Source organism: Amphiura filiformis, chromosome 2, assembly GCF_039555335.1.
Source record: "Amphiura filiformis chromosome 2, Afil_fr2py, whole genome shotgun sequence".
Classification (NCBI taxonomy): Eukaryota; Metazoa; Echinodermata; class Ophiuroidea; order Amphilepidida; family Amphiuridae; genus Amphiura; species Amphiura filiformis.
The window spans coordinates 78,011,190-78,027,312 of record NC_092629.1 but is presented as its reverse complement, the minus strand read 5'-3'; the positions used below and the strand labels follow the sequence as shown (position 1 = coordinate 78,027,312).

Sequence of the window (16,123 nt, the reverse complement as noted above, 5' to 3'; positions counted from 1 at the left end):
GTTAATGGCTAGATATGCTCGACATAAAACAAATAAAAAAAAAAGCAATGATTACAGTAATAATGAAAAAATTTCACACATTTTCAAACTTAAGTTTACACAATAATAGTGTAAAAACCGATCCCCAAATGGCTTCAATTGGCCTTGATTAATGCATTTTGCCAAAACCATTACCCCCTGCGTATGGATAAACAAGCCATCCTTTCCCTCCTCTTTGGACACCCAACACTTAATGTTTAAAACAATCATTTATACAATAATAGTGACAACATTTCAATGGCTTGAATTAGGCCTTCAAGCTAAAATTGTACCTGATAATAGCGCCAAAATGGTCCACAATGGCTTCAATTGGGCCTTCAATTGGGCCCTCTCAGACACTCCCCCACTTTTCTATAGGATCGACGTCCCTGCTAGTGCCACATGGGACGGATTCGTCGGTAATTTGCCGGACGTTGAACGATCGGACATAAGACGCCTGCAGGGTTATTACCGGCCAAAACGCATAGAGAAACGAACGAAAATCCCACCGAATCTTCTGCTGGAGTGGTGATTTTGCCACCGGGTAAATTTTTTTTTTGTATACGGCGATGTACGTTTAGCCAGTCCGTTCAAGTGTAACAAACCCTTTATGACGATAAATCGTTACAGCAAAATATGATATACAGCATGCCTAAAAAAAATTGTAAAAGTGGAAAGCGCCATCTTTGGCAATTAGAAAATACTGGTGTGACATGATGCTTACATCAACGTCAAGTTGGGGCTATTTTTGCTTCCATTTTATTTATGTTTTTCTTTATACTTGTTCTCTTTTATTGTTCCGACAAGTCATATTTGCGGCCAAAGAAAGATGTTATGGTCTTATCCCTAATCCTGGAAGAATAATTTGTAATGATTCATCTGATTTCATACTAAAGCTTCCTTTGGGCTATTCCAGTTAATCCATATAACCCCTATGGAACACATGACCTTAATCTTCCATCCATATCAATTTGTAAGCGCTCTTTAGCAAATTCATTGTTCATTGAATTTACAACCGTATGACAAAACATGCGAAAATAGTAAAGATTTGCACAAGATTTGCAATTTAAAGAGATTTAGCCGGTCATTGCTCATTCTAATGACGCTAGTATATAGACAATACAAGTATGCTCTTTCATTTGATGACATAAAATTTGAAAAATACTGTAAGGAACACTTGAGGTTTTGACTTTTAAACCCTACATTTTGGTCAAAAATCGTGCTTGGAAAGGTCATTTTCAACAGATAGATTTACTACATTCGCCTTGCTATAAACATTGAATTGCGTTATCTATTGACCTAATGAAAAAAGATGTTTTTAGGGGGAAGTGTTAGCTTTCGTTCGATATATTAAAAAAAAGTATGATTGGATGAAGGGAACACTTGAGGTTTTGAGAAAAACCAATCACATAGGCCTATTTCCAGCTAGAATCTCACACATCTCTAAGATGCTATGCACTCAACTGTGTAGTGTAATGAAAGACTGTGTTGAGACAATTCACTGCCAGCTTGGACGAAATTGTGTGCTCAGGTGTATCGAAGTGGAATATGTGCATAGATGGTTTTTAACTTAGAGAATCGTTTTGTAGCCAAACCTTTCCAGGTGATGTGAATTTCACGTGGGGTTACCTGAATGGGTGACTTAATTTGAAATTTGTGTGGGAGATCAAGGTAATTTCGTCCATTGGGGGGTATATGGGTTTCAACTAGAATTGCTCAATCCTTATAATATTATTTGATTGAAAAAACAGGTGTCATATGGGCCAACGTTGTGTAAAGTCTATGTGCCTATACGAAGTGTATAATAATCATATTGTTTTTAGAAGGTTTATTTAAATGTACTACAATCGTTCTTTGTTTAAACACACGTGCACAATGCGACATTGAACAATACATAATCCTCTATATTGCTTTTTTAAAGATAAAAAATGTATTGTCTAAGGCAAAACAGGTTTAGTTAAATCAACTGGAATAGATCTTTATTTGGGCCTACTTGCACAATGGGAAATTGAACAATGCATCCATTATCCTTATATTGCTTTTTAATGACAAAATTGTATTGCTAAGGACAATAGAGGAATAATGGTATCATTCAAGGGGTTTTGAAACATCTGTGCCATTTGGTCATTTCACACGCGGTAAACAATTTCTAAAACAATACCAAACTTCACCATCATGCCTATAAAAGCTCTCATAGCTTGTCTGTATTTAGATGGTAAATCATCATATTTACCAAGTGGTTAGCAGTTTAGGAGAAACAACCACTTTCCCGATCTCACCATGCCAACTATGGATTTGAAAAAGTGTTGCATCATTTTGCCGATGTCAATCGTGTTCCTGATACCTTTGATCAATGCTCAGAATGAAACGGTAAGTGGACGTGAGACCGGAACGAACAGGTTGGTACCATAAAGTATCAGTTAAAAGTATCTAGCAACTCTGTGCTCAAATTGCACGATGGCAGTTATGTTTAGCAGCCTTTTTTTAATCCCGCGAACGAATGTTGTGACGATAATTCGGTACAGCAAAATATAATTTTATATCATCATTTTGTGCTTATGCAAAATGTATCTATAGGGTCCACAACATATAAGTTCCCCCTAATCCTTTTTAAAGTCGAAAAATATTTTATGAAATGTAAAAATGTAAACAGATAATTATGTTTAGCCCTATTTGTTTTACCCCTGTGGTTCAATTTATAGCGTCACACATCATTGCGTTCAGTGACATTGGCAATTCAGTAAGAAAAGAGGCTGTTTTATAAGTTGCATCTGAGTCCATAGCAGTCAGGTTTTCTTTAACAAACACATGAATATGCCTGGTCTACTGTATTGTTTGAGACTTGACTCCTATGGACACAGATGCAACTTTTGACGCTGTTTAAAACGGTCTCTTTTTTACATAATGAATCATTCTGATTGAACGCAATGACGTGTGACGCTATAAGTTGGTCCATATGTGTAAAACAAATAAGGCTAAACATATCTTTTTACAAGTTTGCATTTCGTCAAATATTTTTTGATTTATTAAAAGAAGTATTTAGGGGGACCTTATAAGTTGTGGACCCTATAGCAACTCTTAGCTCTAATTTCCCGATGACGGTTGATAATTTAGCCCCGCGTCCTTTTTAGCACGTGCAATTCGGCACTGAGAACACCACCAAAACACTCTGCGATCGAAGTAGTACGGATGATTTCCGGCAATTGTTTTGATCCATCGAGGCCTATGAAACAAAGATATTACATGGTTTCACTAAAATAAATTGTAAGGGCTATACATGAACTTGACTTGCCAGACAATTCATATTCCGGAAATTATGAAGAACATTAGCTCTTAAATTGAATAGTGGTAGGACACGAGTTTTAGGGTTTGAGAACTTGTATTAACTGGCAAGTGCGCTGTCAAAACATTCGGTACCCCTATCCCAACAAGTAATATGAAAACTAAGCATACATCAGTACTTGCAAATGTATTTTACATTGTCAACAACTTGTAATCTACTGGTGGTATTTTGAAATTTAATTTGTTGGCGAAAAATCTAAAAGTTAGTTTATAACATGATTTTTGTTTTCATTATGGACCCAAAATGGCCCATCCCTATATTAATCTGAGTTACTTTTGATGATTTATGTGTGTTTGAAGGAAAGGCTTATCACACCCAAGTAAATTAGTCCATTGTAAAAATTGTATAAACACGAACAAATCATGTATTACTAAAAATGTCAAATTAAGTGATAATGTCTCTATATTTGTTCTCTTTTATTGTTCATACGTTCCGACAAGTAATATTTGCTTTGAAAGAAAAATCTTATGGTCTTATCCCTAACCGTGGAAGAATTATTTGTAATGATTCACAGCCTTAAAGACATGACTTTACACAAGGAGTGTGAATTTCAAGTGGGGTTACCTCAATGGGTGACTCCATGAAGACTACACATCCTGTGTGGGAGATCAAGGTGATTTCGTCCATCGGGGGGTATGGATTTCAACTGGAATTGCTCAATCCTTATAATATTATTTGATTGAAAAAACAGGTGTCATATGGGCCAACGTTGTGTCTATTATGTGACTATACAGGGTGTATCAAAATGATTGGTACCGAAGACTTCTCATTTTTGCCGAATTGTTTTACTAGTTTTTGTGTCAGTTTGGGATTAATTGTTTAAATATTTGTAATTATAGTAGTTTTATCTTCTCTAAGAATTTTAGATCATAACGATAGCACATTCTGTTCAGAACTTACATGATTCTAAAGGAAAGTAGGTGTTTTTACACTTTTCATCGTAACGCTGGATCAGTAGCGCACCATTTCCAAAGCTCTACTTTACTGCAAATACCTTGTGAGAATGATATGTTGAAAATCATGGAAATGTTTAATATTTTCCTTGCCTATTTCTTCATTCATAATATATATAAATGTTATAATCAATATTTATTGATTGAGAGTAATATTATTGACTTGAATAATTTAGGGTGGGGTGAAAGAAGTTTTGTATCAACACCTTGCACCTGCACCTTCCAGGGCGGTAATTTAAATTGTAGTATTGAGATTACTAAGTAGATGGTGTGGCAGAATGGCTATAGACTGTAGACAGTGTATTTTAGTTTAGACCTGGTAGTGGTAAAGGTTATTGGAATGGCCCCACAGTATTCCACACTTCAGTGTGCATTCATAGTTGAGAATGACTGGTTGACACGAAGCTATGGAGAAGTGCAGAGAAGATTTAGAAGACAGTTGCCAAGCGCAAGGAGTATCCCATGCAAACATGCTATAACTTGCAATGTTTCAAAATTTGATATGGGCTTGCAGTTACAGAATGGATCCATCCCAGGTGTTAAGTTCTTTCAAGATAGGGCTTCACCTCACACTGCCAGAGTCGTAAGGCAGGAACTTCAGGAACTATCGTTCTAAAAGCATGTGTAAAGCAATTTTATGTTATGTAGACTGAGGTGAGATATTGAAGAGCATATATGCAATAAATGGTTCAAGCAGTGAACCTATTCATCTTGTGTTGTGTAAGTAAAACCATGATTACGTCGATCTTCGTTTAAATGACAATAGCTCCCAGATGCATCAACCTATCAACTTCAGATTATTAGATCAATAAGTTAACATATGCCTCTTTCTATTTATAGTACAAAAACTATATTAATTAACAATTTTATATTTTTGATTAATTTTTGAAAATGACACATAGCCCGGTACCAATCATTTTGATACACCCTGTATACGTATAATATAAACGATATTGTTTTCGAAAAGAACCAAAATGGAACATTGAACAATCCTACCATTATCCCTGTATTCCTTTTTTTAAAGATGACATGTTATTGTCTATGACAATAGCTAGATAATGGCATCATTCAGGGTATTTTGAAGCACAGGTGTCATTTGGTCATTTTCCACAATTTCTAAACAATACCAAACATCACTATCGTGCTTATAAAAGCTCTCATATCATAGCTTGTCTAAATTTAGCATTATATTTGGCAAGCGGTTAGCAGTTTAGGGAAAACAATCGCTATCGCGAACCAACTGTGCCAAATATGGGTTTGAAAAAGCGAACGAACAGGTTGGTATATAAAGTATCTACTTAAAAAGTATCTAGAAACTCTGTGCTCCAATTGCACAATAACGGTTAATGTTTAGCCGCGCTACACCTCCTAAAGCTTTTTGGGTATATTTTGTCTGCCTCAGGGCTTTAAATCAAAGAGAGTAGCATGTTATATACGTGAACTTCGCTTGCCTAAATATCCGCATTCCACGATGTATGACATATAAACTTATTTTGATCACGTTTAGAGAAATAAAAATGTAAATGTATTTTTCAAAAGATACTGTTGCGATTGAAGAAAGTGAAATATCGTTGAATGGTCAAAATCAGACACACAAAACAAATATATTTTCTGCATTGGACGCATGACTTCAAAAAATCCAAACCTGCCAAAACTGTACATCCTAGAGCAGTAAAACATAGCAATGTAACTCAAAATGTATCAAGTTCTTTTTAATCTATGACAACAAATACATTTTTGATATCTGTGTCACGTAAAACAGCAACGATAATAGACCGTACACGAGTTCCAGCACTGACTATTAAACGCCTCCATGGAGACAATCCTTGGTAAAAATGTTGACAAAAAAATCGCAAATTGCATTGTTCTTCGCTTTATTTTACTAAAATGGGCTTGTTTTCTGTTGTATAAACAATAATTTACAATTAAATGCAATAAATGCTACTTTTGTTTGAAGACATAGAGTGAAACAAACGCTGATAAAGTTTAACTTAATGTTTTATGATTTGTTTCTTTTACACAGATTGTAGATGGTCTCATATGTGAATGCCGAGTTCAAGGTGCGTACGTCATGCTTTGTCAATGTTGTTATTGTCTATCATACGGACCATTTCAGTCTCCAATTCTTTTTGACAGCTAAAATTATTGCCTAACCGATTTCTTTATCTTTTTGACAGCTAAAATTGTTGCCTAACAGACTTCTTTATCTGTCTCTAAAATGACTAGTTTAATACATGTATTAAAGGATGAATTATGGACTTCCCATCATGCACTGTAAAAGTGTTATTACCAGAGTTTCAACTGCCACTTTGCTTTAAAATCCCATTGAGTTCTGTGCAAAAGATGTTGTTTTAAAACTGTGTGCGTGTCATTATTACTAGGTCGATTTCAGAACAAAAGTGATGTGTGCATAAAGGATAATTCACATATTTAATAAGCATGCACTTCTATGCAGTTATAGAGCAGCGGTGTCATGTTTCCTCACACTGCTAGGCTAGGAGCATGTTTAACCCAGTGGGTTGTTAGATAGTACTAAAGTCATCCTCTGGGGCAATATTAAAGCGTGTGACCATATCGACAGCCTCATTCTCGAGATTTCATATCAAAACTGAGATTTTGGTATCAGAAGAAAGCCACATATTTTCCCCATTACCGCAATGACTGGGGAAAGTTTCGTTTAGACGATGTGAACAAAAATGTGGTAAAACGTGAGAACTACCACCAGAGGTATGTATCATCAGTTAGGGCATTTTGATTATCATACACGCTTTTGCTACTCATATCAAAACCAATGGACAATAAAACTCAAAACCCCAAAAAAACTAAATACTTGGTTGTACATAGAGGACCTGTATGTGGCGTAGTTAGCCCCAACATGGCCTAATTTCAACTCTGTTCAATAGAAGCATCTAACTTCTGTACCATATACACCAGTTCATAATATTTATTCTCCAGAAAATATCAAACGTGCATCCAGGCGTGCACTATATTTATGTTGATCCTAATGCAGCAGTTTATTACATAGACTGTATTAAGGTCTTGGTGCTAGATTTTACGCTATTTTGGGGTACAAAATTGTTTGCCTGCGATACGCCATTTAGGGTGCATTTTAGAGGTTTTTGGGCATTAGAGAGAAACACTATTTGGGCGAGTACCCCCTCCCCCAACATGCAAGGCACCTGTACTACTGGCTACACAGGGGTACAAATTGATTTTCCGCGATACGTCATTTGGGGTGCATTTTAGACGTTGTCGGACGCGGGAGGGAAGCCCATTTGTGGGAGAGTGCCCCCCCCCCCTAACATACAATGCATCTATACTGTTAGCTGCTCTGGAGACAAATGTAAAAACATGTACAAGAATGCATTCAAAGTTTTTAATTAGATACTAATTGTCAACCATACTTGATTTTCAGATATAAACGATTGCAATCCTAACCCATGTCAAAATGGAGGCTGTTGTCAAGATGGAATAGATTCTTTTACCTGTACATGTGCTGATGGCTACTGTGGAGACACCTGTGGTGAAACCTGTAAGACATAGAATATATATTTCTTGGTATTTTTACGTCTTTTCATTAGGGTTTATAAGTTAGTCTATGATGATGACAAGTCATCACACAATAAACATACGCAGTTGGTAGACGACGAACGATTCAGTATAGAGCCCCCCCTCGTTTTCATTCCTTCCCACACCACGACGTATGCCTACCGTCCTCCCATCTTCGGCATGCTCATCAATTAATAACCCAATGTATGTGCCAAAGCGACGTCATGTAATTTGTGTAATTCATGTAAAAACAATATTGTGTTAGCTTCATAATCAAATAAAACCATATACCATATTCTTTGTGTTTATTTCATTTATATCAAAAACAAAACCACGCCATTCTATTATTAAAGAGCTACCAATGCATGTTGCACTTCAACATTTTTATACATCTTGTACACAGATCTTCATTGTTAAATAATTCGCGCAAAATGTTCCAAACGTAAAGGGCACACCAAATATATGGAGTCATCTATATGGCTAAGATGGCAAATTTTGTCCGAAAGAACTAGAGCTTATTTTGTGCACACAGTGCGCGACCCTGGCTTAGCCATAGCCAATAGCCCAGCTATATATAGCCATTAAGCCTATCTTTGATCCATGTATGTATACACAAGTTAAAGCCAAAATGTAACATCATTGTACTATTAAATCAGTGGCAGAAGTAGAATTTAAAGGTATTTTACCCGATATTATGAAAGAAGCCTCAACTTTTCTTGACCCCAATTGTGTTTGGAACATAATAGACCCTGCCTAAAGCCGATGCATTTGTGGTGACATCGTGCTTTGTAATGATCTTTGACCTTTGACATTTGATGTTTAACCCCGATTATGTATACACGCTAGGCACTGGATATAGGCAATGCAAATTTGACCCCGGTTTCGTATGTGACACGATCTGGTCCATGGAGGCCAAAGGAGACATTTTTGAAATTTAGTTGTTATAATTATTATAGACACTTGCATATGCGCAAGCGACATCATTGTACTTTGTAACTTGCGAAAGGTATTTGGTTACATACCAGAAATGACCCCTAAATGACCATTGACCCCGATTATATGTACATATTTTAAACATTGCCTATAGGCAATGCATCTGTGCAATCGACAGTGTTGTGTCATGTAATATTTGGAAGGAGTAGAAGAAAATAGGTCAAAATTGGCTGCTTTTTTAGTTTCTACATTTTTTTTAAATTGTGTTGGTCATAAAATTATTTAGGATTGAATTTGTAAATCTAGATTCTAATATTTATTTTATTTTTGATAGACAAATCCAGAGAATAAAACTCACGTTTTTTAGCTTTCGATAGCAGGGTACCGGTATGCCATCTTGATCACAGGTGCTTTCCAGGCTCACTGCATCTCCCGCGGGAACTGGTAGTCTCGTTCCTACGATGTGATGTATGCTTAATCAGTGAGTCATATACGTGGTCAAGAGAATACATTCCAATGTCTCTGTTCATGTAGACCATGTGACAAGGCTTGCTAAGTGCTTCAGAAAGTAGTTTTCGTTCTCCCTTTCTGGGTAGAGGATGGTTTATACATGAAAATATAGCTATTATATCACTGATCAATAATATAACATTTCCCACTTTCAAAGGTTGCACGTTACTGTGTAATTTAGGAGTTATTTGGGGTTAAAAATTTGTTTTTCGTGATTTTTTTCCATTTTGCCCAAAAATGTCAAATATTAAAATAGCTGTAACTTTCAAAATAAATTGAGTAGAAATTTCATTTCTATTGTAGATGTTACATATTACATGGATGTCTAACACTGGTGAATAAAAATGTCACAGCACAACTCTAAATTTCGGCCATTTTTGAGCTAAAAATGTAATTTTTGCATGGGGAAAAAATAAATATAAATTTTATTGATTTAAAAATATGTCATTATGTCAACCTAGTTATTCTGAACAAAACAGTTAATGATGGTGAATGTCTGTGACCTATAGTTTTTGATCTATGGACCTTTCAAATTCATATATGGACTAAAATAGCATGTTTTTGTTCAATATTTCCAATATTACGCCAAAAATGGTCCTTTATGGCCATTTTAACCAACTTGTTAGTTTTTGGAAAGTGGGAACTTCACTTAATAATATGAACATGTAATTGTACTTTAATGTTAAGCTATTTCAAGATCCACTAGTATGGTAGCAGCAATTTTATCTACTTTCAATGCAGTAAAATGATGACTAAAATGATTTTGCTGCATTGAAAGTAGTAAAATTGACGATATAACTGCTTCTGCCATGGAAACCGAGCTACCAGTGGATCTACAACTAGCTTAAAATGAAAGTACTATAATATATCCATAATATATGTGAAGTTCCCCCTTTCCAAACACTGAACATTTTGTTAAAATTACAAAAAGTACCATTTTCAGCCTAATATTGGAAAAATTGACAAAAACATGCTATTTTAGTCCATATGTGAATTTGAAAGGCCATAGATCAAAAAAAACTATAGGTCTGACATTCACCATGAACTTTTTGTTCAGAATAACTAGGTTGATATAATGACATATATTTTTAAATCAAGAAAAATATATATTTTTTTTTCCCATGCAAAATTACATTTTTAGGCCAAAAATGGCCAAAATAGCACAAAAATATGGTTTTTGCCATTTTTTTATATTTTAGAGTTGTGCTATGACATTTTTATTCACCAGTGTTGGAAATCCATATGACATGTAATATCTACAATAGAAATGAAATTTCTACTCAATTTATTTTTAAAGTTACAGCTATTTTAATATTTGACATTTTGGGCAAAATGGAAAAAATCACGAAAACACATTTTAACCCCAAATAACTCTAAATGAGTAAAGTAAAACGTGGGAACTTTTTGGATATTAATTCAGACATATATTTACTCTTGATTTGTTATGTTTTTATGTTCTGCCCAAGAGTGGACTACGGAAGTGAAAGATAAATTCCCATGTCCCATAGTCTAATGGTTTTGTCGCCCCCTCTGCGAATCCATATTGCTTCACGGATCTTTCTGGTGTGCTGATTTGAGTCCTTGTCTATGATTTTCGCCCCCTCCCAGTTGATAACATGGTTTTCTTGAGAAATGTGGTCAGTAATGGCGGACTTGTTTTGTTCTGTCAATGATTCTTTTCTTTTTGCTCTTGTGTAATTTCTGTTGCTTGTTATCTTCTCGGCGTCCTTTTGATGTTCTTTAAGTCTTGTTGCAAACGCTCTACCTGTTTCGCCCACGTACATTTTGTCACATCCTTTGCAATCCACTCTGTATACCATTTCACAAGTCTCGTTGGGATCCCGCTTATCTTTTGGATGCACTAGAAGGCTTATCGTTTGGATGCATTAGAAGGCCATTGCCAGCGCACCACTAGATTGCAAACCAAAATTATGGCGGCGTTATGTCGACGATGTCCTCGAAATCATCCAAAAGGGCACAACCGAGCAGCTAACCGAACACCTCAATTCCATAGACCCCACCGGAAACATACAATTCACCCATGAAGAGGAGGACCATAGAAAGATACCATTTCTTGACACCCTGATCGTTCGAAAACAAGATGGAACAGTCAAGTTATTGGTCTACCGTAAAAAGACCCACACAGACCAATATTTGAACTTTACCTCACAACATCCTCTACACAAAAAACTCGGCGTAATAAGAACACTCTTAGATAGAACGCCCAACATAGTGACTGAAGACGAAGACAAAAAGGAAGAGGAGGAAAGAATAAGAATAGCCCTTGCAAACTGCGGCTACCCAAAATGGACAATTGAAAAGGTCAAACAACAAATGAAAAACAAAGCTAAGAAAGACACAAAAACCAAAAAATCAGACAACGAGCCATCTAAAGGAATGGTCGTCATTCCATACATTGAAGGACTTTCAGAAAAGCTTCAACGCATTTTCTGGAAACACCGGATCGCTACTGCCATGAAACCCCACAACACGTTAAAGAGCCTTCTAGTGCATCCAAAAGATAATAAAACAATTATTACGAACAATCCTACAGATGAAACTTTTCAGTAGATTCTAATATGTTACTTTTGTACGTATCCAAACAGGTGTACAACCTCAAGACTGCTTCGACATTCAACAAGCCGGTAACGCGGCGAGTGGTGTATACGACATTTACCCAGCATCCCAAGGGCCAATCCAAGTTTACTGTGACATGGATACTGCAGACGGGGGATGGACAGTAAGATAAGATAAATAAATAAATTGCTATAAAACAATACATAATTAATTAATTAAATAATTAATTATTCAATTAATTAATTATTTAATAATATATTAATTAATGATTTTTTAAATTAATTAATTAATTAATTACTTAATTAATCAATTAATAACAAACTTGAGGCGAACCAATGTATCAATCAGATTAAAATAATACCCAGCAAATGCAAAAAATGTGTTATAAATGCGTTTTGGTTTTTATTAAAACTTTTTAGTTACATTTAAATGTCGGGTAATATACAAGTCATGAAAGCATTATTATATCTCTAATATGAAACAAAAACCACTACAACAACATATTATGAAAATGGTTTTAGCTTTTTGTCAACACTTACGGCGTGGGGTATGGAAGTACAGTGATGTGGTAACTCGTTGCTTGGCTGGGAAATATATATATATCAATTTCTGAACTGCTAACTTATTTGGCGCGCGATCTGAGCTTTTCCTTTTCTGATGGCTATGTCTCTTGCAGGGACACTCCCTCTGGAATCCAAACCAGGCTCCTGCCCATTACAAATCCCTTAAATAACATTATGTTCGAATGTTTTTCAGCAAGTTTTCAGCAAAAATGGTTTTGAATGTTATTTAAACGATTTATACTTATACCCCATTTATATGTTCCGACATTTGAATAGAACATTTTGTGCTTGCTTGGTATGGAGCTTATTAAAACCTGCTTGTTTTCGTCGTAGGTTTTTCAACGTCGGGAGGACGGTTCTGTTGACTTTTACCGAGACTGGGTATCATACAAGCAGGGATTTGGAAACCCTGACTCGGAGTTTTGGCTCGGAAATGATAACCTATTTACAATAACTAACCAATGCTCCTACGAGCTGCGTGTAGATATGGAAGACTTCGAGGGAGAGATCCGCTTTGCTCACTACGACCAGTTCTTTATCGGAGACGAAAACGCCAAATACAAGTTGACTGTTACTGGGTATAATGGAACCGCAGGTAAATCAATTAATCATCAATCAATCAATATATTAACCAATCGATCACTAGATCAATCAACTAATCAATTAATCGAGCAGTTAATAAAACTATCAATTATTCAATCCGGGTCACACTATAAATTAGTGAAACAATTGCTCAATCAATCTGACAATTACACTTATTAGATTGATTTTGACCGAAAAAAACATTAGAATATTGAGGGAAAATTTTAATAATTTAATGGCGTATAATTACCAAGCCATATAAAGGGCACATCATGACATGGAAAGTAGTTCCGCTAAATTCCTCCATAATAACTTGACTGTGCTGATTGCGCACAAGTACTAGTATTTACAGTTTAAAGCTATTTTAAAGAGTCCGTTGTTAACAGTGAGTTGTTGTGTTAAATGGCTCACCTCCTCCCCCTCCCCCTGGGAGTCTAAAGTGCGGGATGCGCTACCACACCGAAAATAGCGCAAAATAGCGCGAGCGTACACAAAAGGAAGATATGCTATGTCTTGTCTCAAGTTGAGAATACCGTCCGTGGGTTTACGCAGTTGTGTCTCAAGCCTACGGACAAATCGCACTTATACGCAGGTATGTACGTCCCTCGAGATTAGGATAATGCCCGCTTGTTTGTTGTTTGTTTGTGTTATTTCTTCTTTAACCTGGGACACACAATCAGTTAATCAATTAATCATAATGTTCTTCCTTGAGGCCAGGGAAAGCTGCAACTCGCCAGCTTCGAACACTCTACTGTCGAATTCAGAAGACTCTCCTATCTGGAGTTTAATAAAATAATAAGACACCTTGTGTAAGTTTATGATAAATCTGCCATTTCGGTTTGACGCTTATGGAAGGCAAATAGTGTATCTTTGGAGTTTTTCGGCTAAATCCAGAAAGAGAACTATAATTGGCTTCTTCCAGTTTTAACGCATCCAAGATTTGCGCATGCAGTTGCATAGCGAAATATAGCATAGCGACACATAGTGAAACGAATCCAGAGGCACACTATGAGCGACACGCAAACATGGCGGTGTCGCTATTTCTGGGTTCTACGTTTATATTTACTAATTATCAATACTCTATATATTGTACCTTCAGGTGATGACTTGGATTATCATAATCAACTACCATTTTCAACAAAGGACCAGGATAATGATGTATCCGCGCATTATCATTGTGCTCAATTTTATATTGGTGCTTGGTGGTATAACGCTTGCCATCACTCCAACCTCAACGGAGTGTACGGATCCGTTGAAAATGCTCAGGGTGTAAATTGGCAGAGATGGAAAGGATACACCTACTCCCTGAAACGCACGGAAATGAAGATTCGCCCAATACAGTAAAATAGCTTAAGGGCTGGGGTATGAACGTTTGGACAGTATTTATTGTGTGACATTAGAGCACATCAGACATATCGAATTGCATTCTGAATACGAAGAATGTCATTCTGATATCAAATAATTTTGGTTTTTGAAATTGCAATTTAATACACATTTTATGGCAAATCATTAAAATTGATATTTTGATATTTAACAGTACTTGAAGTAAACTTTATAAATCTGATGATTTATACTTAAAGTGTATGTAAGTGGGATGAAAAGCCGACGATCAATTGAAAATTTTGACCTTTCTTTCTTATTGAAAAAAATCCATATCTTCAATATGAAAGGTCAAAATTTTCAATTGACCGTCGGCTTTTCCTCCCTGCTACATACACTTTAAGAATATGTCATTAGATTTATATAATTTACTTCGAGTACTGTTATATATCAAAATATTTTATAATTTGTCATAAAATTTGTATTATATTGTGATTTTCAAAAAATGAAAATTATTTGATATCAGAAAGACATGCTTCGTATTCAGAAAGAAATTCGATAGGTCTGAGGTGCTCTCATGTCCCACAAAAAGTACTGTCGAAACGCAATAAACGCTCATTTTAGATCCCTTAATAAGGGCTGGTTAATCAGTCGACTCATATTCATAGTCATATTCGACGTCAACTAGTCGATAAACTTTAAACAAGTATTTTTATTCGATCTGTTTCAAGTGATTTTTACTTTGTTGACGAATAATCTATTCGCCACATATACTATTTATTGGCGAATGGTGTTCGCTATCACATATTCGTTCGTACATTTGCCGTCAAAAACATTCGTTAGAACTAGATAAAAATGACTTAAAAGGAGATTAAAACCGAATACTTGTTGAAGATGTTAGACATCGAATAGTAAAAATCTCGACCCGGCTTTAATATTGAGTCATCGCATACGTTCGTAAGTCATTTAATTAAAACACTTAAAGCACCTTTAATATAATTAAGCACTTTTTATTTTAAAAAATGAAAATAAGGAAGTTAGTTTTTTGCGCTTGCACTTCTAGAACGAAAACAATTACACTTAAATCTTTAATTCTCCATACATACACCTTACAAGTATATAATAAAAGCATTACATGAAAATTAGTTTCGAAATCTATCAAAGTTTTAAAAGTTCATCACTATTTTTGGTTCTCAAAATTAGAAATAAGGAAGAGGTTTTTAATTGCATTGAAATTTGAGCTATTTTGGGGCTTTAATTATCTGGTGCTCCAGACTTTTGGAAGAAATGACATGAGTTGCTGGCGATTAGATTCTTGTAATCGAAAGAATTAAAAAGACAAGTTTGCGTGTGACTTCTCCAGGCAATCACACCTAGAAACGAGGAACAACGTACATTATCGTTAATTTTGCACCTTCAAGTATACAAACCGTCTCAACCTTCGGTTTTGGTATTACAAAAGTTTCCTTCCTGAAGGCACCGTGTCAACAATGCCTAGAAAAATTGCCTTTTTCCTTGTATACGCTACTAATAGGTATGTCACAGTGGCTGCACAATAATTCTGCTACACTGTGCATGCAAGCATAACAGTGAATTGAAAAGGGCGCGCTTCAAATTTGGCCAATTTTAGAAAACATCCATGTCGATAAATGAATTTCTTTATATGCTTCATTTATCCAAATTGTTTAAATGTTTAATATGTGATGTGTGAAGCCTTTCCGAGGCTAACATCGGGTCCTCAAAAATTAAAAATTGTTTTGTTTAAGAGCTACTGC

General features: G+C 35.6%; 1 protein-coding gene across 1 annotated transcript in view; it reads left to right on the top strand.

The window, feature by feature from the left end:
* Positions 1–14,372, top strand: part of LOC140143514 (uncharacterized) — a 56,563-nt gene extending 42,191 nt beyond the window's left edge. The window contains 3 exon segments of the mRNA XM_072165347.1: positions 11,922–12,046; positions 12,780–13,041; positions 14,128–14,372. Coding sequence (XP_072021448.1) covers positions 11,922–12,046; positions 12,780–13,041; positions 14,128–14,372 — 632 coding nt within the window.
* Positions 14,373–16,123: the final 1,751 nt, after the last annotated feature.